Source organism: Melospiza georgiana, chromosome 13 (genome assembly GCF_028018845.1).
Source record: "Melospiza georgiana isolate bMelGeo1 chromosome 13, bMelGeo1.pri, whole genome shotgun sequence".
NCBI classification, from domain to species: Eukaryota; Metazoa; Chordata; class Aves; order Passeriformes; family Passerellidae; genus Melospiza; species Melospiza georgiana.
The window spans coordinates 7,959,282-7,986,628 of record NC_080442.1 but is presented as its reverse complement, the minus strand read 5'-3'; the positions used below and the strand labels follow the sequence as shown (position 1 = coordinate 7,986,628).

At 39.6% G+C, this 27,347-nt stretch overlaps 2 protein-coding genes across 5 annotated transcripts in view; both read right to left on the bottom strand.

The window, feature by feature from the left end:
• Window positions 1–264: 264 nt before the first annotated feature.
• On the bottom strand, window positions 265–6,687 carry RSL24D1 (ribosomal L24 domain containing 1). Its single transcript, XM_058033293.1, has 6 exons — window positions 6,556–6,687; window positions 4,929–5,042; window positions 3,305–3,377; window positions 2,541–2,604; window positions 1,996–2,081; window positions 265–676 (listed from the first exon to the last, which is right to left on the bottom strand). Exons 1-6 carry the CDS (start codon window positions 6,634–6,636, stop codon window positions 603–605), a joined length of 492 nt encoding a protein of 163 aa, XP_057889276.1. The 5' UTR covers window positions 6,637–6,687; the 3' UTR covers window positions 265–602.
• A 3,218-nt stretch (window positions 6,688–9,905) lies between these two features.
• Window positions 9,906–27,347, bottom strand: part of RAB27A (RAB27A, member RAS oncogene family) — a 32,237-nt gene continuing 14,795 nt past the window's right edge. For 3 of the 4 annotated variants that reach the window (XM_058033670.1, XM_058033667.1, XM_058033669.1), the window contains 5 exons: window positions 17,152–17,324; window positions 15,479–15,564; window positions 14,751–14,854; window positions 13,946–14,069; window positions 9,906–12,257 (listed from right to left, as the gene is read on the bottom strand). In XM_058033670.1, the coding sequence (XP_057889653.1) occupies window positions 12,059–12,257; window positions 13,946–14,069; window positions 14,751–14,854; window positions 15,479–15,564; window positions 17,152–17,304 (666 nt within the window). In that variant the 5' untranslated portion in view covers window positions 17,305–17,324 and the 3' untranslated portion in view covers window positions 9,906–12,058. Of the gene's footprint in view, window positions 12,258–13,945; window positions 14,070–14,750; window positions 14,855–15,478; window positions 15,565–17,151; window positions 17,325–21,240; window positions 21,475–27,347 lie in introns of all 4 variants that reach the window. The other variant, XM_058033668.1, reaches the window with a different exon arrangement.

The following is a 27,347-nucleotide window of genomic DNA, read 5'->3' as shown; positions in this document are numbered from 1 at the left end:
CTACTATTTTCCAAATCTAAGTCCTGCATCAGTGTTAGCTTTGCCAGGTGTCAACTGCAATGGAATCCTGGGGTGGCTGACGTAGAAAGGAGATAAAACAAACAGTATATTCTTCACACTGAAAAATTTATCCCAAGACAAGACTGGAAATAATTCTGGACCACACTGGACTGATGAAAATTAATATATCCTCCCCCACATTGTAATCATTAAAATAGATTTTTATCCACTATGGAAGAAAAAGAGACCAAGTTTAAAAAGCTCAGGGCCAGCATCTTTTATTATTTAATTATTTGCATGAGCTTGGAAAAGTTACCCAGAAAAAGCGTAACTTTCCAAGGAGCACATGGTGTCTCAAACAGTAAAGCCTCATTCTCCATCCTGCTGACAAGGTTTTCTCAAATTGCAGAATTGTAAGTATTGCCCAAACTAGTATCCATCCTATTATTTTTCATTTTAAAAATAATTCAAATTGTAAATGACCAGTATTCATTAAAATATACTTTTCATGAACTGTAACCACATTTCAGAATGATGTCAGGTGAGGCAGTAAGGAACTGTTAAGGTTCCTGAAGAGAATATAAATAGCAAATAAAAGCTCTTTAAGAGTCTTCTTCCATAGGCACATCCTCTTGTAGCTTCTGCACCATTTTGTCCTCCAGCTGTTTTGGTGTACCTACAAAAAGAACAAATCAAGTTCAACATGTTTCTCTAAACCCAAATAACTGTTTTTCTTTGAACAATATACACATATATTCCAGGTGAAACAGCCTAAATATATTGCTTGAAGAGATGTTTATGAGCAAATCCATCAAGCTCAAAGGTATTTACTGCTAACCTCCACCATCTCTTAAACTTGTTTCAGCAGAAAAGCTGATGCTGTTGTTGTGCAAAATCTAAAATGCAGTCAAACCTGTGTTTTCATCTGCTATGACAAACTGATACAGCTGCCAATACCTGGCAGAACCTTGTAAAGGACTACAAAAATTCATTACTTATTACAGATCAATGGCCTTCTCCCACTAGTTTTTAAATAAACATTTAAAGCCCTCCTGAATGCTGTGTTGTTCAGCAAGAATGCTAACTCTCAATAAGATGACCAAAAATGAAAACATGGAAAAAGAAAAACCCAAGACTTAAATTTGACTCTGCTCCCTGCCCAGTCAGAATTGCAGAATACCAGGAAGGCAGCTGATGTTGGACCAACAGATGGACCAAACAGTGCTGTGCATCATTCTTTTAGTAAAAGCAAAGACAAACACAGAGATAATCACTTTAATTTATAATTTTGAATTCAGATCTTTTTCCTTCCCTCAAAAAAAAAAAAAGCCAGGGGTACATGACATGACACATTAAACTTAAACCAAAGTGTGAATATAACCTGACAAAAATAAAAAAATCTAAGAAAAACCATAGAACAGACTTCTAATTAATATCTCATAATGAAGAAATAAAATCACTGGTAATCCTTATAAAACAAGAGCTAATGGAAATGTTTTTAACTTGTCTTCATTACTGTACTTCATTAAGTGTATTTTAAAAGTAAATAATTTATTTTAAATGTGACTTCACTGAAGGAACAGTATTTTCATGTAAGTTCTACACAACCGACTGATTCAAGCAGCAAAGTTGAACTGATGTGTTTTATATCATTCAGTGTAGAATCTGTTGAGTTCAACTAACCAAGTCAAAGGGAACATTTAAATAAATGCATTGGATAACAAAGATGCAGTTCATGCAGCACCAAGTATTGAATGCAATTTAAAACACTCAAAATAATGAAGAGAAAGGACTAGATGGGATGAATGCAAGACTAGACAAATAAAAAGGTAAATTTGATTTAGAACTAAGACACTACTTACATTTACTGGCAAGAACTATTACTCATATTCAACAGACAAATTAATTGTAAGACAAATGTACAGGATTATTGATCTGTAGAATGAGTCACTCATCCTAAAACTGTGTAGGCAAACCAGTAAATCAAGTTCTTACCTGCATGGGGAGCACGAAGAAGGTGGATATTCTGTTTGACTTCTTTGATGTCTTCTGCCTTCTGCAACTCTTTGCTCTTCTTTAATCTGGGAAAGGGGAAAATTAGATTTAATCACCTTCAAAGAGGACATGCAGGTTTTCATTTTAATGCATGGTATCTCTCACTAAAGGTATGTACAGGCTGTAAATAACTATGATTATGAGGAAAAAAAGGTAAAAAGTATTTGAAAACCAAGAAAATACTGGATACAAAGCCACAAAAAATGCAGCACTGTACCAACTCCTATCAGAATTTGGTTAAAATTTAAGACCCTGCATACAAACAAGTACTACATTACAGCAGTTATCCTTGAGTGTCCAAAAGCTGCATTTCCTTGGACAGCCAATAACACAGGGTAGAGCACACCCTGTGTATTTTACCCCATCACTTGGATGACTGTGTACATACAAAGCAGATTACTCTTTAAAACTGGATCATCCCATTTCTGGAAAGGTTGTCTAACACACACAGGGCAAGGGGTTCCCATCACACAGATAATTCTCACCTGTTCATAATAAATCTGGCTTGGCGTTTTTGCTTTATTTCCTCCACTCTCTTCATTGCATCCACTGAAATAAAGCAGAAGTTGTTTTAAATGTGCTTAAATCCCTGCAGCAGAAAATCCATGCTATTTTTGTAAAGCAGCTCCCATAATACCTAAACACCAGAGGCAATTCTTACACTATGTAGAGGAAACTATTCCTTCTCCCAAGAGCAGGACAAGGGAACATTCTGTGTAGCAACCCTGATAACTTGTGTTTTACAACTTATTTATGCTTCCACTTTTGTGCCTACACATAATGTCTATAGTTAACCATCACTGCAAAAGACTCAACTTGAAAAAAGATGCCAGTTACCAGTTTCTCCTTTGTGGCATTCATTCACATGAATATAAGCAGTTCTCCTATTTTATGGCAATTGATTCTATGAAGCAAACTGAAGTGGCATGAGCACAAACACAGAAACAACTGCATCATGTAAAAGGATTACATTGGGAGCCTCTCAAAAAGCTGGAAAATCACTTAGGGGTTTTGAAGACAAAATAAAGGACTTCTGGTCCTCATTTTCAAACCAGTTTCCAGAAAAAAACATCAAGTGAAACTCCACACCTGTTTACAACTCAAACCTCCTCCACACACTCAGAATTTGGTCATGATTTCAGTAATTTCAAGCACAATCACTACAAGCTGTCAATACTCTAAAAAGTCTTTTGAAAGCACAATCATAAGTAAAAAATGATTTTTTTGGCTTTTTCCTATAATGACTCACCAGTCTTGTTCCACAACTCTCTCTGGTATTTCACTGGTTTGTTCCTACGTTTTTCAAATTCAAATGAATTATCCTGTATCAAGAAAAAGTAAATACAGACTTATGCAGAAGCTTTTTTAGATCAATACATTCATACTGTAGCAGTCACTCACAGAACTGAATATTTTATGGGATTCTTTTCCCCCTTTCAGAAGCTCAGTTCCTAGACTTGAACGATCATTAGAGAGAAACATGAGAAGGAAATTGAGTCAAATGTTTGACCTCAAAGTGTCAGGAGCCACAGTGATTTGTCTGAAGAGAACTATTTACCACATCACCACCCTCAGCTATTTTCTATTTAGCAAGACTAAAGGAACAGAGAAAACCCATGTGCAATAGGAAATACACAGCAGATTAGATAGGTGGAAGGCGAAATTGAAAACCGGTAGATTTGAAAGCATTTATTGCAGGACAAATAAGTTCTACTCTACAGCTTGTAATTTTGAAATGGTTTTTAAAAAATACCCCAACCACCATTTCATTTTAAGAATACTGAAACAGTCTAATTTGAAATTGTGAAATATTTCAGTCGATACCTCTGGCACTTGGGACAGCTGCTATCCCCCTAACCATGTTCCCTCATTCCCATGAGCTGAAGATGAAAAACAGTTCCCTGATCATTTTTTTGCCAGGCACACTTAGCTTTATATCAGTTTTATCTGAGGACTTCTCCCAGCCCAAAGGTTGTTTTTTGTCGTGGTAAAGCTGAGTTACACAGCACTAAGTCAATATATTGGCTTTATTCTTAAAATACATTATGTATCTCAAAATTGGAACATATTGTCACCTATTTAGACACGAATAAAGTAATTTTTAATTCAGTTATTTTCAAAAATGTAATTCAACATAGACAGAAACAATTCAAAAGCAAGAAACACAATTACTGAAGATGTTAATTAACCATGGCTTTTCAGTCATATTAAAAAATAAAACCACATTATTTCCCTTGAAAGATCCATAAAAGGCAGGAAATCACTGTATCAAAATGCTTACTAAATTTTTATTATTCTGTAAAAAAATAGGTAATTAAGTCACAATAATTCTTGAATTATTTAAGGACTGTCCCACCAAATATTAATGTTTAACGCTTTTACTACTGAAGCAACTTTGTTTTGAAATTGCATTTGAGGTCTCATGCTGTTTTTCAAACATTCCTTTCTATGCAAAGACTTTTTCTACACATTGTAAGCTTAAAAGAGGCTTCACAGGTAAGTATTTTAAGGGTCTGCATAGAGAGACTTCCTCAGGTACCTGGTAACTCAGATTATTTGTGCAGAAACACAACTACCAATGGTATACATACAGACTAGAGGATTTATTGGTGGGAAAAAATGCCTTGGACTCGGGAGCCACCACGTGTTCCCAGACAGACACCTGATACACGGGCTTCCATCCCAAAGGTGGAAGGTCCAGATTTTAATCAAGCTGAATGAACAGCTCACTCTCAAGAAACTCTCCCAGTCTCTTCCACAATCCCTCTTGTCCCCAGCTCCTGTCATTAAATGACAACACTTTAAAGAACCCAGCCCCAGGAAGAGCCATTTCAGTGTGCTGATGTAAAGTGGGAAACAGTTCAGCTTCTTACCACTGTCAGCTCTTTGCCAGCTGCTTTACGGAATGCTTTAGTCCATCTCATCTTTCTGGGATTTCGCTTCTTTTTAAAGTTTCTGTGGCATTTTGATTTGCAGAATCTAAATATCTTTTAAAAAGTGGGTGAAAAAGAAGAAAAATCTTAGTTAAATCATGTTATCCGTGCGCCACTGCAAGTGTGATATCAAACACTCTAACCATACTGCTCATCACAAATTATATTCAGGTTCCAAATGCCAGTAATTTTATAGAAAATACAGCAATTAACAAAAACGATTTCAAGCACTAATACTGTTTTTTTTCATTATAAAGTCAATTTCACAGCTGCCAGGGTTAAGCACAAGTACTTACAATTAAGCTGATTATACATAAAATACACCTGAGTTTTGAGAATTATCATCTGCAAAAATAACCATAAAGCCAAACCTGTAGTATGAATAAACAATTTTCTACAGCTGCCAGCACTTCTTAGATACAGTACCATCCTGAGAACAACAAAAAATCCTCACACCTCTCATAATGAATGCAACACACACACAAAAATGTCTATTTTCTGGGATGCAGCCTTAAGCCCCAAAGATTACCCTGCAGGAGTCCTAAGCACATTAGTTAAGTCCTGGACTGAAACTACTGAAAGCTGTTAAAGCATATGACAAAACCTTTTAATGGACCTTTTTCTTTCTCCCTTTTTTTCTACATATTCTACATAATACCAGACTGTTCACTTAAAAATGGTCAGAATTACACGTTATTCACGAGGTTTTGAAAACCTTATTTTTTTTACAGCCATATCCTCCTTCCCATCTAATAGTCAATTCTAAAAAAATGTAATAGATATTCTAAATTCTAAAGTTTAATAGAAATTAAAATTAAATAGAAATTAAAAATTAAATTAAAACTAAATTAAATTTAGAAATCAAAAATTAAATTAAAAATAATACAAGTTCTAAAATATAAAATTTAATAGAAATTCTAAAAAATGTAATAGAAAATATGAAACTTTTCATTACGGCAATCATCTTCGAATAGCTTTTTTTTTTTTTTTTACACTCTTCTACTACGTTTTTTCACTTCGCCTCAGGCACACCTGCCACGGTGCTTTCCCGTTTCACAGACGCTCTGTTCACAAGCGATGTTTTTAGAGCGCCCCTCGCGGCCGCGGTGCGCTCCCAGCCCGGCCCCGGCGCTGCGACTCAGCCCGCGATCCCTCCTGAGCCCGGGCCCGGGAGGGAAGCGATGTGCGCAAGCTTCACTAAGACACGAATTTCTCAGATTGACAGAATAGTCAGAGTTGAAACGGACCCACAGACAAGAGGATTACTGAGTCCAGCTCTTAAGCAAATGGCCCGTACATGGATCGAACCGACAGCCTCGGTGTTCTCAGCACCGTGCTGTGACCAGCCGCGCTCACCTCGGGCTCCCGCCCGCCCACACATGCGGACGGTGCGCGCGTACCCCGGCAGGGCCGGTGCCGACACAGGGGCTCCGGCTGTGAGCGCCCCGCGTGAGGCGCGGCCGGTGACACCGAGCCCCGCCGGGGCCCGCCCGCACAGGCCGGGCCGGCGCAGGGAGCGGCCGCGAGCACCGCGGGGAGGGCGGTGCCGGTGCCGGTCGGGCGGTACCTTGCAGTCGTTGCGCACGAACATGACGCCGTGCCCCGGGTAGATAGGCCCCGAGCAGAAGTAGCACTTCTCGATACGCATGGCGGCGGCAGAGGCGGCAGCGGCGGCGGCGCGGGCGGAAGCGCGGCCCAGCTGACCGGAGGCGGCGGGGAGGGGCGGGCCCGGCTCCCGCAGCGCCGCCGCAGCGCCCCCTGCCGGCCCCGCCGCCGGCACACACGGCACGGGGCCCTGGCTTCTGTTTATAGAGGAAAATTTGTGTTCCGAGGGCGAGAAATTAACGAACCGATACGGACATAAGGATAGACAGAGTCACCCAAGGAAAAGAAAGGGAGTTAAACGTAGATTTTTAAATCTAGAGTTAATTTACTGTAAAATTCAGACAACAATTTCTGTGCTGTTTTCTTATCTGTAAAATCCAAAATATAAGCAAAATTTGAAGTCCTAAAACCAATGGTTCTGCATACCATATAGATAGGTACCTGTTACTCTGGTTCCCTCTCCTAGAGTTACCTGTTTATTGTGAAAGGACCTAAATACTAGGCCCTGTACCATCCAAATTGGTTGGAATTGGAGGTCTTCTGTCTATTCTTCAATTGTAGGATGCTGTCCCAGCTCTGAGTCTGAAATCCTCCTCACCACATAAGTCTTTACCACCACAATTCCTGCCTCTCCATTTAAAAGAAATTAACTCCCAGAGTATCTGGTGAAAAATCCATGTATTGAATTGCATGTGCTTCTAAAGCAGTTTTTGCTTTCTAGAACAACAAAAGAAAGGCAGTCAGCTTGGTGCTGTATTAAGAAATATCAGAGGAAGAAAAAAAACTTGCTTTAGCACAGTGGAGTCACCTTATCAGCACAGAGGCTGTCTCCAGTCTTTCAGCCCCGTCTGCTGCAGGGAGCAGGGCTGGAGCACAGCAGTGGCCAGGCTGTCAGTGGCTGGGAGGGCTCTGAGGTGGGACTGAGGATGGCAACCCGGGCGAGGAGACGCTAAAGACACACACACAATCCAGTTTTATCAGGGAAGCTATGAAGACAAGTTTACAGCTACAGGAAACAAACAAATAGTAAACAAGTTTGCTTAGGTCCCAGGCTGTTCTCCTTTTTCAGTTTGATTACTTTGAGTTTCCTGCCTATGCCATTTTTTTCCCTGTGGGCTGTATTTATTTCACTTTTCCTGGCAGAGCATTGCGTGGGTGAAGTGTTTGGTGGCTTCTACAGTTTAAACACATTGAATTACAGACTGTCACCAATACATCCAGCAGACAGGATGTGAGTGCAGAGTGATAATACAAGCATTTACCATTAAATTATCACTCCCAGCTCTTTTTTTCACATCAAAGCACTAATCTCCTCTACAAGCCATTATGCTGTAGATGTGAAGTGCTTGTCCTTGACTAAAAGGCAATATAGGTTGAAGGTTGCTGGTGACAGAATCCAGATTAATTATAGAAAACAAATAAGTACTTCTACTGCATTAATAGTTATTCGCAGACAGAATTTGGTATCCAGGTGAAAAACAGCCTCACTGGAAGAATAGATTTTGCAGCAAGCCAAGTGGCTCATTTGTTTTTGACACAGATTACTACAGCAAGAACTGTTTTACCAAACATCTCAAAGCACTACCTTAAACTCATAGCAAAACTCTGATCTGCAAGTATTTACATACTTGTAGAAGTTTCCTAATAGAAGTAAAAGAACTGTCATACAGTCATGTGAAAGAATAAACAACTGTCAGGCAAATGCACTTGTAGGATCAGTTTCAGAGACTTATGATCATATTGGGTAGAAGACACTTCTGGGGGTCATCTAGAGCAAAGCCCTGCTCAAAGCAGAACAAATTAATACCAGGCTCAAGGTCACATCCAGTTTAGTTTTTAGTGTCTTCAAGGACAGACTCCATAACCTTCCTGAGCTCCTGTTCCAATTTCTGACCACTTGTATGGTGGCAATCTTTTCCTACTATTTAATCTTAATTTTCTAGAGAACATTTCTCTCTTGCCTCTTTCCTATCCCTGTGCCCTCTGAGTGGGGTCTGGCTCCACCCATTAGAATTCAAGATAGCAGAAAGGTCTCCCTTAGCTTAAAGCTAAGCAAACTCTGTTCTGTCTCTTCCTACCCCTTGTGCTCCAGCCTTCTGATCTTCATAGCATCTGGTGGACCCACTCCATGTGTCAATGCCTTTCTTCTACTGAGGTGTCCCAAAGAGGGCACAGAACTCCAGTCAATCTTACAATTACTGAAGATAAGGAAAGACTGATTTTCCCAACCTGCCACCTTCCTTTTACCAGTGCAGCCCTGGATGCAGCTGGCCTTATCTGCCACAGCAGCACACTTTTGTTTTGGTCAGCCTGCTTTGGACCAGGATGCTCATCCCCTTATCTGAAAAATGTGTTTTTTCCAGCTAGCACTACTACATAGGGTTATTGCAGCCCAGGGGGAATACCCAGTGACATTTGACACTTGCCCTTTTTAAAATGAATGAGGTTTAGTTCAGCTCATTCTCTTGCCTGTCAAGGAACCTCTGAATAGCAGCAGCACATTATAACCTACCTGGTAATAGACACTGCTCTTGATGGAAGCAGTTACTCTGAAAAATCAGGCTCCTTACCTTTGTAGAAGCAATGAAGTTGACAAAATGTATTGCTTGATTCCCTTTGCTCCAAGCACAAGACATGCTCAGATGAGCAGCATTCTGAACGTCTCATGAGCACAGAACTGATGTCTCCATTGTCCTCTCTGGGTCTGGGCCCCTCCTGGCATCACCCAGCATTCACCAGGCTCCTGTCTGACTGGTTTGCTCAGTGGAAGAGAGGGTCACCAAGTATCTCAACCACAGCACAGACCTTGGACACATCTGAACAAAGAATCCTCACAACGCACATGGACAGCACAGGACACAGACTGACATTAAACTGAGACAACAGGAAATGTTACAGCTCAGTTCAACAGTGCTGGCAAAGTTCATGTCAGGAATGTTTAACTATTTTATATTATTATAAGAAATCCTGGGACAATCCATCTTAATGGAAACACTTTCCAAAATTTTGTTCAATTACAGATACATCTGACACTGAATGGAAACAACTTTTCTTGAAATAACAGTTTCACATCATCTAAGAATTCTTGTTTCTTTGTTTCTTAAAACCAGTACTAGTCTAGTAAGAGCAGTGTAATTTACTGTCAAGAACATTTACTGTGATTTCTCATGAAAGTTTAAAAGGGAACAAAAGTTTTGTCACACAATAACTCAAACAGATAAATCTTATGGCACATTTCAAAGGCTGACATCAAAGCAATTTTATGTAGATCCTCTTTGCAAATAGTTACAAATAATAGGCATGACACAAATATGACAGTTTCAGTATTTAATATTTAATATCCAATTTAAACATAAGTATTCAAAAGGAAATATTTTTACACTATTTCAGTAGTCACTTAGCTCAATAGCTGGTTGCAATAATCCTTAAAGTTTTCAGGAACCGGATGGAGCTATAAGCACAAAAACTCCCATTTTAAGTTAATGCATGACAAAGTTCCACTGCAACCCTCTGAAAACCAAAGAGTTACATTAAAAGAAATTCAGACACTGAAGTACATTGAAATGTATTGTGTCTTACACTAGAGTTTCTTACTCTACTGGTCAGAAACATGATGGTAACTTCAAAAGGCACTCTGAATTAAACTACAGTAACTCCGGTCTACAAGCATTTTAGAAGTGGAGTAGAAAAAACCAAAACCCTATACTCATATAAATTTCTTTTACCTCTGTCCTAGCCCCAGAGCAGTCGAATTATATTGCACTTTTAAAATATTCTGTGTAGGCTGTGATAAAAATCTAATATTTACACATTGTGTTTGTTAAAGAACAATGCATTACTGTGTAAAATATTTTAAGACCCTAGTTTAAACACTTACTCTTGTATTAATTAATATAACCAGAAGCTACATCAAATATTTTTCCTTAGAGCCTATTCTAGAAACATTTTTGGTCCTTCCTTCAAAAATTTTGTAATGCTGCAATTCATGTTTGTAACTGGTATCAATACTTGCCTGAAATTGCAGTAGTTAGAATATTTAAATAAATAAATACATAATTTCTAAAGAAGCAATAGCTTTGGAGTTCTGTAAACAAGTTGCTCTGGAAGGTCTGTAACAAGACTCAATTTGGCATGTTATGACTTTAATTGGCAATACCTTACAATTATACAACCTCTGCCAGGGTAGAAAACAGTTTGGTAGGCACATCTTATATATCAGTCTGGGCAAAAGCCCAAAAAATACTGATTGTTTCCTAGGTCATGTGAATAAATAAAAATAGTTAGAGTAACATGATCCACTGAAACCAAAAATTACATTTATGTGATCCATAGCTGGGGAGAGAGAAAAACAACTACATTCTTTTTAAAATACAATCTAAAGGAAATGAACAAGCCATAAATTACTATATGATAACCAAGATGTTCAGGACACAAAGGTTGGCAGAATAAAATGAGCATTATAAATTCATAGAAATACTGATCTACAGGACTAGTATCTTAGCTGCATCTCACCAGAAGACAATAATCATTCGTTTCTCAATCTAAATTTGAAGAAACATTCTCAATCTGTGTTTGGTAAAACAAATTCAGTGCAAAGCACCAACTCTGATGAAATTTTCCTGACATCTAGGCTGCCCTACATTCTTGTTAAAACATGAGTAGCAATATGAAAGAAACGTAACAGATGCACAGTTATGCCATTTACTTGTAAATTTACATACATGCATGTTCTAGAAATTCAAATGATGTCAGGAGATCTCATAGGCTGCATTGGATATATTTCATAGTACAGTTGTAGTTTACATGTTCAATTACATGACATGCCCCAAGTGCTCTGTGCGCACACCCCTGTGCTTCTCTGGAGCTTTTTATTCTGTACTGAAGTGCTTCCCTTTGGTTTTCATCACTGAAAACTGATGGATTAGGAGAGCAAGGATAATCTACTCTCAGACTGTTGTGGAAAACACAGGATGTGCTCTTTAAGATTGTTATTAAATGGTGAAATGATTAAATGTTTCTGTTTAAAACCAAGAAGCAAGTTGATTATCGCGTTGTTAGGGGACACCAAGAGCTGTCACAATATCTAATCTAAATGCCTACTCTGTGTAGTTAATGGAGACTGCCAAGGGCAACTGCAAACCCTTCAACTCAAGCCTACCCTTTCTGGCTGCCCACAGAGACATGTTTCTGAATTTGGTAATGAAAATTCCTTTCTTCCCCTTTCCTCCCAAGCAGAGAATTAGAGGAACATCCAGTGCTAAACCAAATTAAACCTCTGTCCCAAAGCTAATAAAATGCATACCTTACAAGTGGAGATCAACATTGTTTGAGAGAAAGCAAACAAAAATTTTTACCAAGAATTAATAGAGCTGATTAAATAACTACACAAAGCAATTTGTCCCAAAGTTAAACAGGTAAGCTGCAACTGTACTGTATCATACACATGAAAGTTATGTGTAACTGGGCTAACAGCCACATCTGCCTTTTTCTTGCTCCTCATTCAGTTGTTCTGTAGAGCTGTGCCCATTGGAGCGCACCACCCCTTCAGGGATCCAGGATTTATCCACACATCGTTCCATGCGCTTCATTATGAGGTCAAGCAGAGTTTCAATGGCTTTGCTTACATTATTCCCATTTGCTGCACTGGTTTCAAAATATGGGATTCTGCAGGAGACAAAAAATAAACTTTCTTACATATCAGAAATCTCAGTGCTCAGAACACCTATGTCTTTGTTAAGAAAAGTTTCTGGCACCTTGGTTTCTAAAGTACATTGCTTGTTTCTTCACTGTTGTGGTCAGGATGTTCCACTGTGGATCTGTAGCTATTGCCTTCTGTACATAGTGCTCCCCACAGCATGGTGCTACAGTGGCTAAATCTGTGTTACTGCCCAGGATACTGATACCATCACTTCAGAATTTTAAGTACTTCTTACTTAACATGCAAGACCCAATGAGTGGCCAAGAGTCTCTTGCTGTGTCTGTGCAGGTCTCTTGCAATCTGTTTCAAATACATCACATACCTATACAAGGCCCTGCCACAAAAGGGGTCATTCACTATCTCACACCTTACTTATCAGAAGACTGTTCACTGCAGCAGGATTTATCTTGCCCCTCTTCATGAGAGAGTGACTCCTAGAGCCATCCTGTCTCACCTCTACAGGGCAGAGAACTGCCTACAGATTGGATGTGACCCACAACCTTGACTTTCAGCTCACTATTCCTAAATTAAGTTGCATTTTCAGCCACAAAGATAAATACTGCATAAATCATTTTTAGAAGTCACATGCAAAGAGATTTAAGATATGGTCACATGCTATCTGCTGCTGTTTAAAACTTCTTGCTCCTTCGCTAACAGCTGGTTAAAGTACCACATGCACTTGCTGTTGTCTGTGACACGGACTTGACTTCAAACAAACATTTTCACAGAAGGAAAAAGAAAACTGCACTAAACCATTTCTCTCTCATGGACAAATTGCTTCTGATTTGCCTCTAATGATTCTTTAAGGCCAAGGCAAACTAACTTTGCCTAGTAAACATCATGACACAGCAGAAGACCTGCAGAACAAGGCAGCTTGCACTGAGGAGCCAGTGTTCCCACTACTGCCTGTCCTGTGGGCTTTACTTTGGAGCAGTTCTACTCTATCCCTCCAAACAAAGGTGGATTAGTGGTTGGAGCACATCATTTAACTTAGCTTTCCTTTGAGAAGAAATCCAGTTCATGTGCTAGAAAATGGCTCCACTATGTGAATTAAAACACAACAAATGCATCAGATGATTTCCTTCAGAAATGTGTTTCTGATTCTCAGTGAAATGCCAAGGTAATCCAAAGATAAGCCCCATGAAAGAGTTAAGGGAGTATAAAAGTACAAATTAATATCTGATTGGAACAAAGATTTCACAAACTTCCTTCAGAGGCACATGACCCGTGCCTGGGAGGAAGGGGAAGGGCAAGGCTGCCCTGCCTTCCTGCTGGTCTGACTCAGTTTTCAGACTCCCTGAGAGCCTGTGAGAGTACAGATGCCTCAGCACAGGTAAGAGCAAAGAAGTGACTCCATTATTCACCTGCCTCTATAAATTCTCTCTTTTCCAGAAAGTTGGTGAAAATTTACACTGTTTACTGCCAAGTAAAGATGACCCAATCTCCTGTGCAAGATTACTGCAATACTAAGTACTTATTTTTAAGCAATGAAGAAAATATTCATCTCATACAGAAAAAAAGATATCATACCAAGCAGTTAAGCATTCTAAAATGCTTCTTCTCATAATAATCCTTCACTATGCAGAAAAAAAGTATTACAGAAAATATCTCATTCTGCTCTAAACACAGCAATAATTGGAAGAAAGTTACATACCCATATTTTTCTGCAAGTTCCTTAGCATCTTCTTCCTTCACCATCCTTTGGTCCTCCAGGTCACTCTTGTTTCCACATAACACAATGTCTGGGTTTTCACAGTAGGCATGCATTTGTAGCTGACCTGGCAGCACAACATGAAGAGGGTCACGAGCCACTGTCACACACACTCCCTAGGAGCACCACCACAAACCAAGGCTGCTCTGCTGGCCCACAGCCCTTCTCCACTGGCCCTGAGGGCTGCCACTGTCACATGCCCAGGGAAAAACCCAGGGAAGCAGAACACAGGCAGAGTTAGCACAGAAACTTGTGCATTTGCAGCTGAAGGAGTTACAGTCACCAAGCACCTACAGGGAGTGCCAGGAAAGGATCTGCTTCCCTCTCCAGATGGATGATGCAGCTTGGGAACTCCTTTGCCTGGATATACCGGCCAAGTAAGATGTGCCTTCCTTTATGTTTTGCTGACAAAGCTTCAGGTGAGCCAAAATACTTTAGCATAGGCTTCCCACACACTTAAATTACTGAACAGCACCAGAGCAAGGGATAGGATATGGTCTCAGCTTTCTTTTATATAGGTTAAAATCCAAGTTCAATAGGCAAAGCTGAATTTCAGGTGAGCCCTAGAAGCCATCACTAGCAGCTATTACAATTATAATACAACATTTACATTATTTTACTGGGAAAGCCATAAAAAACAGTATTTTAAGCTCTAATTCTCAGTGAGACTTTATATTTACAAACATAACCCCCACACCCCATTTCACTCATGCAAAGAAAGTAAAAATTTAAAAAAAAAAAGCCATACTTATCCAGTTCCTGACATTCAGAAAGCTTTGCTCATTTGTCAGATCAAAGAGCAGAAGAAACCCCATGGCATCTCTGAAGAAAGCTGTAGTCAAGCTACGAAACCTAGACCAGCAAAGAGAAATTAATTTGCTCATCTGACTTTGAAAACATAATTGCTTACAATCACAGAAGAACTAAGGTAACTTAAGACTGAATGAACCAGAAGGAAATATTCATAGTTGTTTTGCTGAGGCAGGGACTGTGTAAGAAAAATTGCTAACATTACTGTGGCCTAATCAAGGCCTAAGGCATCAAGGAGACTTGAGTGTGAGAGCTTTAAACAGTCTTCCACTATAAAGCATGCCTTGATCAAGATTCAAAAATTAAAACAATAATGAAATCCTAACTTTGAACAAAAATTTATCCCCTATACACATCAGTCCTTGAATTTAAGATTAACAACCACAAGAATGCCAGTCTTTTGACAGGCCAATAGAATAGAATCCTTTGAGATGCTTTTGCCTGACTTTCCCAAGGCATCAACATATTTACAGAAACTTAAGAGAACTTTAAAAAGACAAGCTTTAAAAGTGTCTATATGTGCTGGCTATGAAAAAAAAGACTAAAAAGCAATAATCACAGGGTTTGTGTTCTACAGTTGTAAATTACAGTTAGAATTTAATGGGTACTCATAGGAAGCTTTCCATTGCTGCTACAGTAAGCTCCCATTGCAATCCTGGGCCATACCTTTCCTGCCCTGCAGTGTCCCAGAGCTGAAGATGGATCCTCTGTCCTCTGCCACCAACACCATCAGGCCCATTGGGTCTATACACCTGGAAGAGGTAAATTTGCAGGACTGTTACCAGTCCAGCTGCTACAGAACACAAAAGAACTGGCATTTAAAGTCATTAAATGCAGCAAAATTAGCACTGCTGATGCACAGATGCCAACTACAACTCAATCCTCTGCTTTGTAAGGCAAAAGTAGTATGAAATACTTTTTAATATTGCATCCAATTAAATATTTAAAAATAAGGGTAAAAGGGAAACTGCAAAACCAGGGCCAAATAGACTAGGGACTCCAGATAGATACTTAGAGCCACAAGACAAAATTAATTTTCATATTTTGATTTTCTGGTTTTTTTGCTACCTTATATCATGTTCCAAATAAAATCTAAGAAAGCAACAATGCCATCTGGCAATGTATTTGTAGTAGTAGCAGAACCTCATTAGCAAACAGGATATACTCAAGAGATAATGATATCTCTACTTAGCTGCCAAAATGCTGCTGAAAAATTGCTGAGGGTAGATCTTATCAGATCACAGCTTATAAAGCAGAAATTGGATGATAAAAATAAAAGCTGAAGAGTTTGCTCGGCATGAAAAAATAAATAAGGGCATTTATTAGTCTTGGAAGGATCAGATAAAAATAGATTCATTTCTTGTTTAGAATGCTTCAAGTTAAGTCATCTTCGTTACCTTCAAATGTCATTGTATATAAGCTTACAAGAGCTACAAACAGATCTTTACAATTCCACAAATTCAGCAAGTTTATGTATTATAGGATTCAATCTCTGAAGCCTAAACCTTGTCCTGAGTTATCAAATATGCTGATCATGTAAACCACCATGTTTACAATCCCACTAAAGGGACAATGACTTATTCAAGAGACCAGTCTGGCATTTTACTAAGATATCTAGTCCTTGAATTACTGTGGTGCATGTCATGCACCAAAAACGAGTCTGCACAACGCCCATTACCCCATCCAGATTTCTGGACACAGGAAATCACCAGGCTATAATGAAAGATTGTTACAATGTAAATTGTTACATTTAATAGTTGTATGTAAAAACAAAAAGCTTGTGCCCACTCCATTTCTCAGAGCAGTAAGGACCAGCATCCAATTGGTTATGGCATTCTAGTGCTCAGCTTCATATGAGAAGTACATTTGCTTAGTTTAATAACAATTCAGGGGTTGAAAAAAGCAACCTTATATTTCATAATTTTCCTCTGCTAGTGGTGACTGCTTAGGAAGCCAGATCAGCTGCATGTATCATTTCATTTACATGCTTAAAAAACTGCACCACTGTTCAGTAGTCATTTCAGTTCATATCCAGCAAAAACGTTTTACTACAGTTCAGTTCTTCCTTGTGAAAAGAGTTCAACAGTAAAAGTGCTACTCCAGGTCCTGTGTGCACTAGTCACAGAGGTGACACACTCATCAACACCTGCTGAGCAGAAAGAAGTGGTTTCTTAGAATCAGCTCTTTAACTTCTGGGGAAATAAGTCTGTACACAGCAATGACAAAAACAGCCAGGTCAGATGAGGCCTTTCCTGTCCCAGAATGAAGCACACAATCACACTGATTGCAGGCCTACAGACAGACACCATTTCCGAGTAGCACATTTCATACAAACTCACCACTCTCTTTTCCCGAAAGTCGATGCCCACCGTTGTGATGAATTTGGAATTAAATTTGCCATCTGTATATTGGTAAAGAAGGCTGGTCTTTCCTACTCCAGAATCACCAAGTGCTAGGAATTTTATGAGGTAATCGTAGTCCCCATCAGACATAGTGAGAATTCAGGCGGCACCTTAAAAAGCAAAGCACAAAGGAACAGTTAGTGCAGAATTCTGCCAGGACTTCTGACAAATGTTTAAAACATAAATCACTCCCTGCACTACAAAGCAGCAAGTGGTGGGGCCAGTACTGTGCTGCTTTACACCACCTTCACTTTAAACTCTCAATTGCACAAATTACCAATATCAAATGCAGCTATGACTGAAAAAGTGCATTTTTAGTTTTATTACATTCCTCTTACTGGAAAGGGAAGGCAACACAATTCTGACTTCTTCAGGCAAGACTGAAAATCAAGGTCAAACTATTCAAGGTATCTGGAACAGAAACTGCAGAACTTATTAATCCTCCTGGAAGCTGGGAAAAGCTACTTAATTGTACTAGCATTGCAATTCTCATACTCACTATGGCATTAGAACCATATGAAAAAAAAATTTCCTGGACTGTCCACTATATTTAAACAAAATTTAAAGTAATTTTCTATTAATAGCTATTTTTTAGTCTTGAATAAGACTTTCTTCTTCAGGTTTTGATTTTGAAGAAGAATTTTCAATTTTTAAAGTTTGTGTTGTGATGCTAGCTAGCCATTCAAACTAAATCTTGATCCTGAATTGACATTAAACAAACACACACATTTTTTTCCATGGCTCATTACACATTTAAGAAACTTCTCTCTTTTTTCTGCCTTTTCAAAAATAACCATATTGTCTATAGTCTGATCTAAGTGCAGGAACAACTACAATGTGTAACAAAAATCACTGGCAAATTTCATGTGTACTAGAAAAGCTGATGTAAGTGCACTGGCACTTTCCTGTTGAGTAGCTACTGAGCCTCCCTCCCCCAAAACAAACAGTAGAGAGCTGCCTTGTGCTGTGTTCAAAGACATGAACATGAAAAGATAAGCCTAAAATAACCACTCTAAAAGCAACAGAAAATCAGCATAAAATTGCCTCTTATGAAGGACAGAAAAAGATGCCAAAAATACAAAAAAATAGATTATGAAATAAAATTTTGAAAGAGTAATATCTGCTGTTTCAACTGTAAGTATTTTTGGAACTACTTCTAGCTTGAACTAGATAAAGATATTAATTTCAAGCCAAACACCGCAATAGTTTACATCAATGGCAAAACACCAATTAATTTCTTGAATATCAACTCACAGCTTGAGGTCTGGAACAAACTGTGTCTCCAGCATGTGGGCGTCAATCACCACCATTCAGCTAAAACCGTAACCATCTTAAAGCTTCACACCTTTATAATGGTGCCGCTCTTGGTTACAAGTCAGAGCTGTGACTGCTTGATGTGGCCATAAGCAGCTTACTAAAAAGCAGACTGGTCAGATTTACCCCAGATATTCTCCAGCTGAAGAGTCAGTGGAAAGCAGCTGACACTTTTTTCCAATTTTGAAAAGCACTGAAGTCTCCCTTTCCCAGCCAACGTGTATTTCACATTATGCCATCAATGCCAGTAAAAGCTTGCAGGAAGGGGGTTTAGGTGACAGAGTTCACACTCACCACTAGGCCACAGCTGGCTAATTCACATCCTACTGCTGTGTTTTAACCAAAGTTTTGCAATAGAGTAGAAGGCTGAAAGGGAGAGCTCTGCAGCAAAAATTACCAGTGAGCTTTTTACATAAATGCACAACGGCAGGACTGCATCCACCACACAGGTCTGAAGGAGCAGCCTATTCAAGTAAACAAATTGAACAGGCAGCCCAAACACTGACAAAAGAACATTTTCAGAAGAAATTAAGAACTCTGATCCATCAGACACACTCACACGTATCAGCAAAAATAATTTTGGTGGGCTTGTTTCATTTTTTAAATCCTCTCCCCTGTTGGCAAAGGAAAAAAAGTAAAACCAGATCACCTCTCTTGTAGCTCTACTAAAGTCTTTTCATTGAAATGTATCAGAAGAAAAGGAAAAGTATTTTAAAAAACAGAGATGGATTTTTTAAAAGACTGCATTTTATTTAGACTTCCATCTCACACATGGTGTTTCCTTTGCCCTCGTGTTCTCAAAGGGCTAAGAGCTGTGTAAGCTCATCCTCTACTCAAGCACTTGTTCTTTCAGTCTCAAGATTCCCAAATTGATTGTTGCTTTTAAAAACTTAGATGTAAATCTTAGGGCCAGTGTGTTACACAAAGACAAGCTTGCTTCATGCCTCTTACTGTGCTATGCCACCTGCACAGAGGTTTTCTGTTGGGTGGCTATAGGTGCACAGAACATACTTTTGTTAACAAGTATCAATGACAGTGCAGCTGATCACTGCTGATTTACCCTCAGCAAGACCACACAGAGGAAGGAAGGGCACTGCAGCTCTGCCTCGGAGCTGTAGGGAACTGTTACACTTCAGCTGCACCTTCCACTGGACAGGGCTGTGTGAAAGCTCTGGCCAAAACAGAAAGGTCAAGATTAGGCAAAAAAAAGTATTCCTACTGTCATATCTGACAAACACTCATCATTTGGCCCACTCAATTCTCCCTGTGCTTGGTACAAAATACAACTTCCAAAGGACTGACAGAGGGTGAGGAACCCTTCACAGGAAGGGTTCTAAAACTGTCTTCTAAAAGATTTGCTTGAGAAGGAAATTTTCTCCTCTGATTTTGAAATGCACACACCTCTCACTGCACCCCACAAAGTCAATCTATTATTCAAATATCTCCAGGGAGTGGTTCTTGTGAAACCCTGCAGAGTTAACCTATCCTCGGAGACATGTAAAGAGCTATTTTCATAGCAGTTTCAAGCCTTGTCCTCCTCCCTGTACAAATATTTAAAAAGTGATCTCCACCCTCTACTTCCGAGACCTGCAGTCCTAGTGTCCAGACACATTCAGTTTCACATGAGAGAAATAAGAATAGATTCACTGTAAAGTATATTCACAGCAAAAACTGCTGTGAAGCTTTTAAAAATTGCAGCCCTCTTACTAAAACCCACCCCATTTTTTCCTTTCAATTTTGCTTTTTTTGAAATTAGGCTTTATTACTTCACACTTTCCAGTCTTCCCTTCCACTTTTCCATATCTCACATAACAGGAGAGTAGGAGGTAGAAAAGGAAGATTCTGAAAAAAACTAATGATACAATTAGAATTCACCAGGTCACCAAAACAAAATTGTTCCCATATCTTGCTTCTAAGAGTATGAACTCCTTGGTTAAAAAAAAAAAAAAATCACCAATGGACAGAGTTTTAAGCTCTACATCAAGCCCTCCACAGTTTTGCCTGTTGTAAATCCCTCCTGAAATCCCATTCAGCTCTGGCTTTGCACTTTGCCTGGTATGCAGAGGGACAAGAGCTATGAACAAGTGCTGGAAAAGCTCCACTGGCCTTTTCCATGGCTGACAGGACCCCCACAGCCAGCATTTGAGCTGTGCCTGTACAGCTGCTGCTCTGGAGCCTCCACACACACACACATCAGGCCTTATCAAGAAGAGATTCTCTCCAAATCAAGTGCTCTTCTTGTTCCCTGCATTTCCTAGTCTGAGATACTTTCACATTACAGACATCATTGTTAATGGGTTCATCTTTTTGCCTCTGGGACACAGATATGACAGCACTATTGTGTGATAAAATATTCCAGACTATGGCAGATTTGCTGCTGTATAAATTAGGGAAATTGGCTTGGCATGCAGGATTTCCCCCATGCAGTATGGGAATAGGGAATATGCGAATATGCTTCCTGAACTGGCCTTACACAAAACATACAAGTCTTGTGCTGCTACTGAGCTGATGGAAAGAAGGAAAAAGGAAGAAGGCAAAAGAGATGAATACATAGAAACAAGCAAATAAAATTAAAAAAAAAACCAAACCAGAAGCATTGATCTGCAAATAAACACATGCATGCATACACAGTGTAAAATTCAGGAAATCTGAACATGCCCCTAATCAGACAATCCTCAAGCACATCAGTTTAAAGTAAGGCATACCACTTACCCCAAACTCTGCAAAAGGAATAGTCAGGGCACACTGGAGATAGTACTTCCAGCAGGAGTACTTTTCCAGCACCACCTCTTCAGCACACAGCCAAGAGGCTTACGTGTCAGCTGTTTGCATCCACGTTGATGGGTGCTCAGAGATAAAGAGGTGTGCCCGTGTCTGTGTCTAGGAGGGTGCTGCCTCACTGCATGGCTGGCAAGCAATTACACAGCTCACATGTCCCTTTCATTCCTAGAGGCAAACAGCATTTCAAAAGAGATTTGTGCAAGACCTGCCTTGAAACCGATCTAAAGTTGCTGCAAATTCACCCACACATCTTTAAACAATTGCATTGTTCCCAGCAGGGGTTTTCATTCAAAAATGCAATAATGATGGAGTATATGGGTCACACCTGCTCAGTTATAGCTTTACATTCTTTACCTCTGGTTTGAGAATACAGCAGTCTTTCATATAAACTGTTTCCTTTCTGTTGAGGCTCCATGCTGGGGATTAGAGTTGACATGGACATTGGGGAAAAATGAAACCAAAATCCCCCAAAAACAGAAAAAGAAGACACTACAGGTCTCTCAGTGAGATTTGTACATATTTGATGAATCTGCAAGTGCACATCAATTCATGCAATTTTTTTTCACCAAGGCACTACACAAAATTATACTTTGAGAGTGTTTCATGTATCACTCCATCTGTTCCAGCAGAAAAACTGAGAAAGTGATGCAGAGTGCAGAGGAGTAAGTCAGTAGTCCCTGGCACCACAGTGCAGCGAGGCCATAACCACATTCCTGCTCAGCCTCACCCTGCTCCAGGCTCCAGCAGCACCTGAGTGCTCGAAGAACTGCTCAGTCAGACACCAGCCAGCTCTGTCCTAACAGGGGACAGACACTTCAACAATGTTCCTGCTTAGTCAGCACTTGGTTAGATGTGCTTTGTTAAAACCTGCCAGATCCATACAAATGGAATGTAAGCACATCATGACAACAATTGTTCATAAACTCAAGTACCTGCTGTGCTGGGGGAAGAGAACTAATGAATATGCACTTCACCAAAATGTTCTGAGCTGCACTATTGTTTTTCTTAGGAAAATGTATGACCTGGCTTACTTTAGTTTTGGTCAAAATGACACTTTCCATGACTTCTGGGCCTTTTCTGTAACAAACAACATGAAAAAAAAAAAAAGCTTGGTTACTTTCAATTGCTTCACCTAACATTTTACTGTTACAATGTTTTTAGTTTCAACTGTAGATTAATTCTAAGGAATTGCAGGATCACTGTCTAAGAAGTGCCTCTTTCTTGGAAAGATCTAATTTTAAAGGTGCTGAAAATACATAAGAACCTGCAAAACTAGGTACAAGAACACAGGCTGGGAAGTTTTAGCCTCCAAACACTGATCTCACTTTTACTCAGCTGAAGGTTCTCTAGAATCATTTTTCAGCATCACTGCAACTGCAGCATTTTGAGAGCACGAACTGATGGGCACACAAAGCACTGTGAGAATGAGTTACTACAGGAGATACAGAAAATTATAAATCCCACCCAGAAAAGTGGAGCAGCAGGTCTGATGTGGTGAGAACCTTGCACAACAGGCCAGGCAAGGAAACAGCAGCTTCTGGACTATATTTCCAGAAAACCAGGAGACACCAGGAATGGAGAAGCCAGGAAATGAAACAACAGTTAGTTTTGCAATTGCATTTGCATTTCAGCATCACCACACCAACAATCAGGCAGCTGGATTTCAAAGGTTATCTCAGTTACACAAATGAATGAAAAGCAGCATGGAACTGGAAAAAAACAAAGAATAAAGGCAGGAATGTTGCAGTTGGTTATTCAACACTCCCCATACAGGAGGAACTTTGTGCAGCTTCAACTTCTGTGCAAAAAGCACAGCACCATCTCTGTTCCCTCATCACTTCCTAACATGTTCATGCTCCATGGTAAGGAAATACTGTAGATAAAGGAAGATTTGCAATGCTGTGTGATGAAAAGAGTTGATCTGTCCACCTCCTGGGAACAAGAGCTTTTGCCTCACAAGTTGCCTCTTTGTACTCTCATCAGAAGCTGCTTTGAAACATCTTTATAAAGTGAATCAACTCCAGAGTAACTGGGGAAAGTAAAGCAAGCATTTTTAATTTCTTTTAAGCAGTTCCACTCTACTTACTCCATCCTCAACCATTCCCCTCTTCCTCTAATAAAGGCATTCAGCCACACTGGCTTCCAAGTGTGCTTCCATGCTTTTTCACTAGCTTCTAAACAGGAAATTCAGAGCAATGCTCAGCACCTCCCTAATGTGACAATTCTGACCACTTTGGGACCCACCTCCTTCCTCACAGCCCAACCTTAACATCTGGAATACATCACTGCACTGTACCTACTCTTCACGGGATCAAGGAATTATGAAGGACAGTCTTACACAGATACACACATTTTCCAACTGTTTCTGACAAACAGGAGCCACAGGGGTCTCACCCACAAAGTTGGCCATAGTCACACATGGGAAATATCCATGAGTCTGACCACCCACTGATTCAGCAGCACTTCCAAATTCAGAAGGGCAAGAAAAGAGAGCACACTATTCTATTTCTGCCCACAGAAATAACCACCAAAAGGTAAAGAATAAGAACACACAGGATAGCAAGAATTGCATATTTCTTTAAGGAATGGTTTGGTTTTCCAGGAGATAAAGACCTCCAGCAGATAAGCAAACACATGAAAATGCACAATGAGAGGAATAATAATAATTTTTTTTAAAAGTTAAAAATCCAGAAGCTGAAAAAGGAAGCAGTTTTATATGTGCAGGTAGAATATAAATGAAATGGCATCTCCAAAAAAACGTGCTAAAGAAAGTGTAAGTTGTGCCTATATGGGTGATTCAGTAGACTACAATACATGTCAGTCAAGCCATGCTCTTTGTTTAATTCCATTAAAGCACACACTGTAAATGGCCAGAGGAAAATATTTGCAGCTTCTTAAAAAACCCCAGTATAGACATAGATATATTTCTCTTTTGGAACAGGAAAGTTCTCAGCTACCTTCTACCTTGCCTCATAGGCCAGATAACCTGGAATACAGAAATAATTCTTCAAGAGGTAATACTGCCAAGCTTATGGATACCAGATACATCCTGCATTAGAGAGGAATAATCTGGAAAAATGAATTACCCTGATCAGGACAATTAGAAGTCAATGGAGAAGCTCAGCTACCAGACACCTGAAGATACTTCCTAATCATTGTTAGATAAAAGTGAAGACTACACAAATATGATACAAATGGGACTATAAAATTACATCATTCATCTAATATGATGTGGGGAAAGGGTGAGGCAGGAAGAACTGCAGTGCAGAATTTAATCCATCTTTTCATCCTTTGGACTGGGAAATATATGGGGTTTTGTTTTTCACAGGAAGTAAACACTTTTCCTTGCTAATCTGGTTGCTAATTGGAAGATTCAACAACCTTATCTTCAGCAGCCACCGCCATTCCTTAGATCTCTATTGAGATCTAAACTAACAGGGGTCACAGTGTAGAGAACCTCTAACATGTTGTTCTTCTAGTTATTTCTTAGCAAGTTAAATGCTTTCTCATTATTTAGGTGCCATTGAAATATCCAAAAATTTTAAGTCCATCAGAAGTTTTCTAAAGCTGCTAATCACAAGGCATCGTGGCCTTTTGGAACAGGACTAATGTCATCATTCATCCAGCAACCAGTGAAAACATCCTGCTCCCCAGAACAGTGACTGGTTATCAAAGTTACTGACTGAACAACTAAGCCATATCCATTTCTAGTGAGATGGAAAACTCTATTACCCATGAATATCAGGCACAACATTAGGAATGATGTTACTGGTGAAAATATTTAATCAGTGGGATTTCTTAAATTAATGTAACAAAAAGGACAAAATAAGTTCATAGTTATCTGAGGGAAAGCATGAGAAACTGTCAGTTAAAACTCTGTCCAGCAACTAGAAAAGGTGGTTATTCTACTCCTCAAATCCAGCATCACAGGACAGTCAGAGATGCTAGTCTAGGAAGGGTACACAATGGACAGAGATGGAAGGATAGATCTAGATTGATAAAACTGAGGCTCACAGCTAGCATTCACTTCTCCCAATCTTTTAAAGATCAGAAAATCTTGACAGAATCATCCTTGCAGGTGCAAAGCTCACTGGACCTGCCTGAGGTCATGCTGCCATAGGGAGCCACTGAGAGCTGCAGGCTGGCAGCAAGACACTTCAAAGAGTTTGACAGGTGGGTGGCAGCTCCTAAGAGATCTCAAAAAGAAACTGAGCCTTTAATTTCAGAGTCTGTAATAGCTACAGTCTGAGAAAGAGATTTTTCAGCCAGTACTGAGCAGGACTCTTTCAGTAAACATGTTTGGAGATAGTGAGTGTATGTGATGCTTCCATGTCTCATAAATGCTATAAAAAGGTTAGAAATAACTTGCTGAAAATACACTGGTCATAACTTAACATGCCTATTACATAATAAAAAACCACTGAAATAGGCTGTATTCAGTAGGCCACAACCTGTTCTCTTGAGGAAGTCACTAACAGCAAAGCACAAATATTCACAGAAATCTTCGTGTGACAGCAAGACACTGCCACTTTGGAGCATGCTTGTGGCTCAAAAGTATCACTCAAACTAAAGCAAAGCTAAAACTACAGTGTTTGAGCGTGCTTTTCTTTCAGGAATTGAAAGCCAAGCCCCTACTTCCACCCTATCCTCCCTTGAACAGCTCTGGAACTGCAGCACAAATCACCACTGCCCAAGCCCTCTCCTGAGGCCCTGCTGTCTGCCAAACTACTCAGACAGTGCTTTGGCAAAGTGCTGGCTTCAATTCCTGTCCTAGCACAGCTTTCTAGAGCCTCAGGGAAGGCATAATTCAAAAGAAGCACTGATTAGCAGCCTGATCTGCTCAACACAAAGCTTCCATTCAAAAAGCCTGCTGTTTTTCAACCTGAGTTGCCAACAATATTTATCTCATTGCTCAGATCAGAATCCCATAATACAGCATGAATTATAGTTAAATCCTGATATACAGCACAGGTTCCTGAGATAAACAGCACAGCAAACCTGAATTCCTTACACTAATTGGTGTTATAGAGGAATATATGAGCAAAGAAATCAAAAAGCAGCACAAGTCCAATGCCAGTTTGCCCATACCTTTCCTTATAGTTATTCCCAGATGGAGGAAGGGGCCTAAGATGGCTGTAGAGTAAAACCTCACCTGAAACCTGGCAGGTTGCTTTTCATGCTGTAGGTGCCTTCCTAAATAATTCTTTCATAACATTTCAGGCACACAAAGTATCCTCAAGTTTCACTTGAACTGACCTACAGTAACAGGCAATTCCCTACCTCTACCCTTAGAAGTCTTCAATTAAAATTCAGAATGGTTCAGTTTATAGCTAATAAATGGCTTAGGCAACAGTAAGCCTACAGACAACCACCTCTATAACCCAAGTTCCAGAAAAAATATACAAAGCTTTTCTATGAAAATAAATAGCCAGTCAGAATGCTCTAATTGATCCAAGCAGTGCAAGTTTCCTGTCAAAAACTGTGTCAGGGAAATGTGCATGCAGTTATCACACCACAGTGCATACAGACTGTGCTGGCTGGTGAGACACCAAATAGAAATGTTGTATGCTTGTGAGGAACTCAAAAATCTCACACAAACTGCCAAACCAACTTCACAGAACAATTCTACACCGTAACTGAGAAAGGCATCAAAACCTCTGAAATGAAGAATGGAATATAAAGGGTAAGTAATAGGACAGAATTTATTCAGATATGCCCTTCTGAGCACAAGTCACAAGAAAAAGGGAGTATGTAATGGTACTGTCCCACAAGAGTTTCTATATGAAAAGTCTCATTAAAGTAGGGGCTGGTGTTTCATCTTCTGCTAAAAGACTGGCTTTGGCTTGCAGCATTTGGTTTGACTTTAAATCACTGCATGTGATTTACTACAGAAGAAACTAAGAATCCAATAATGGGATTTCAGTAAAAATAAATTAAGTTTGTGAAAAAAGAAAATCTCAGCACTAATCAGCACAGCTGCAGTGCCTATGGTGGAGCTGTGCTAACCAACCCACTCACTCCCAGAGAACTGCCTCACC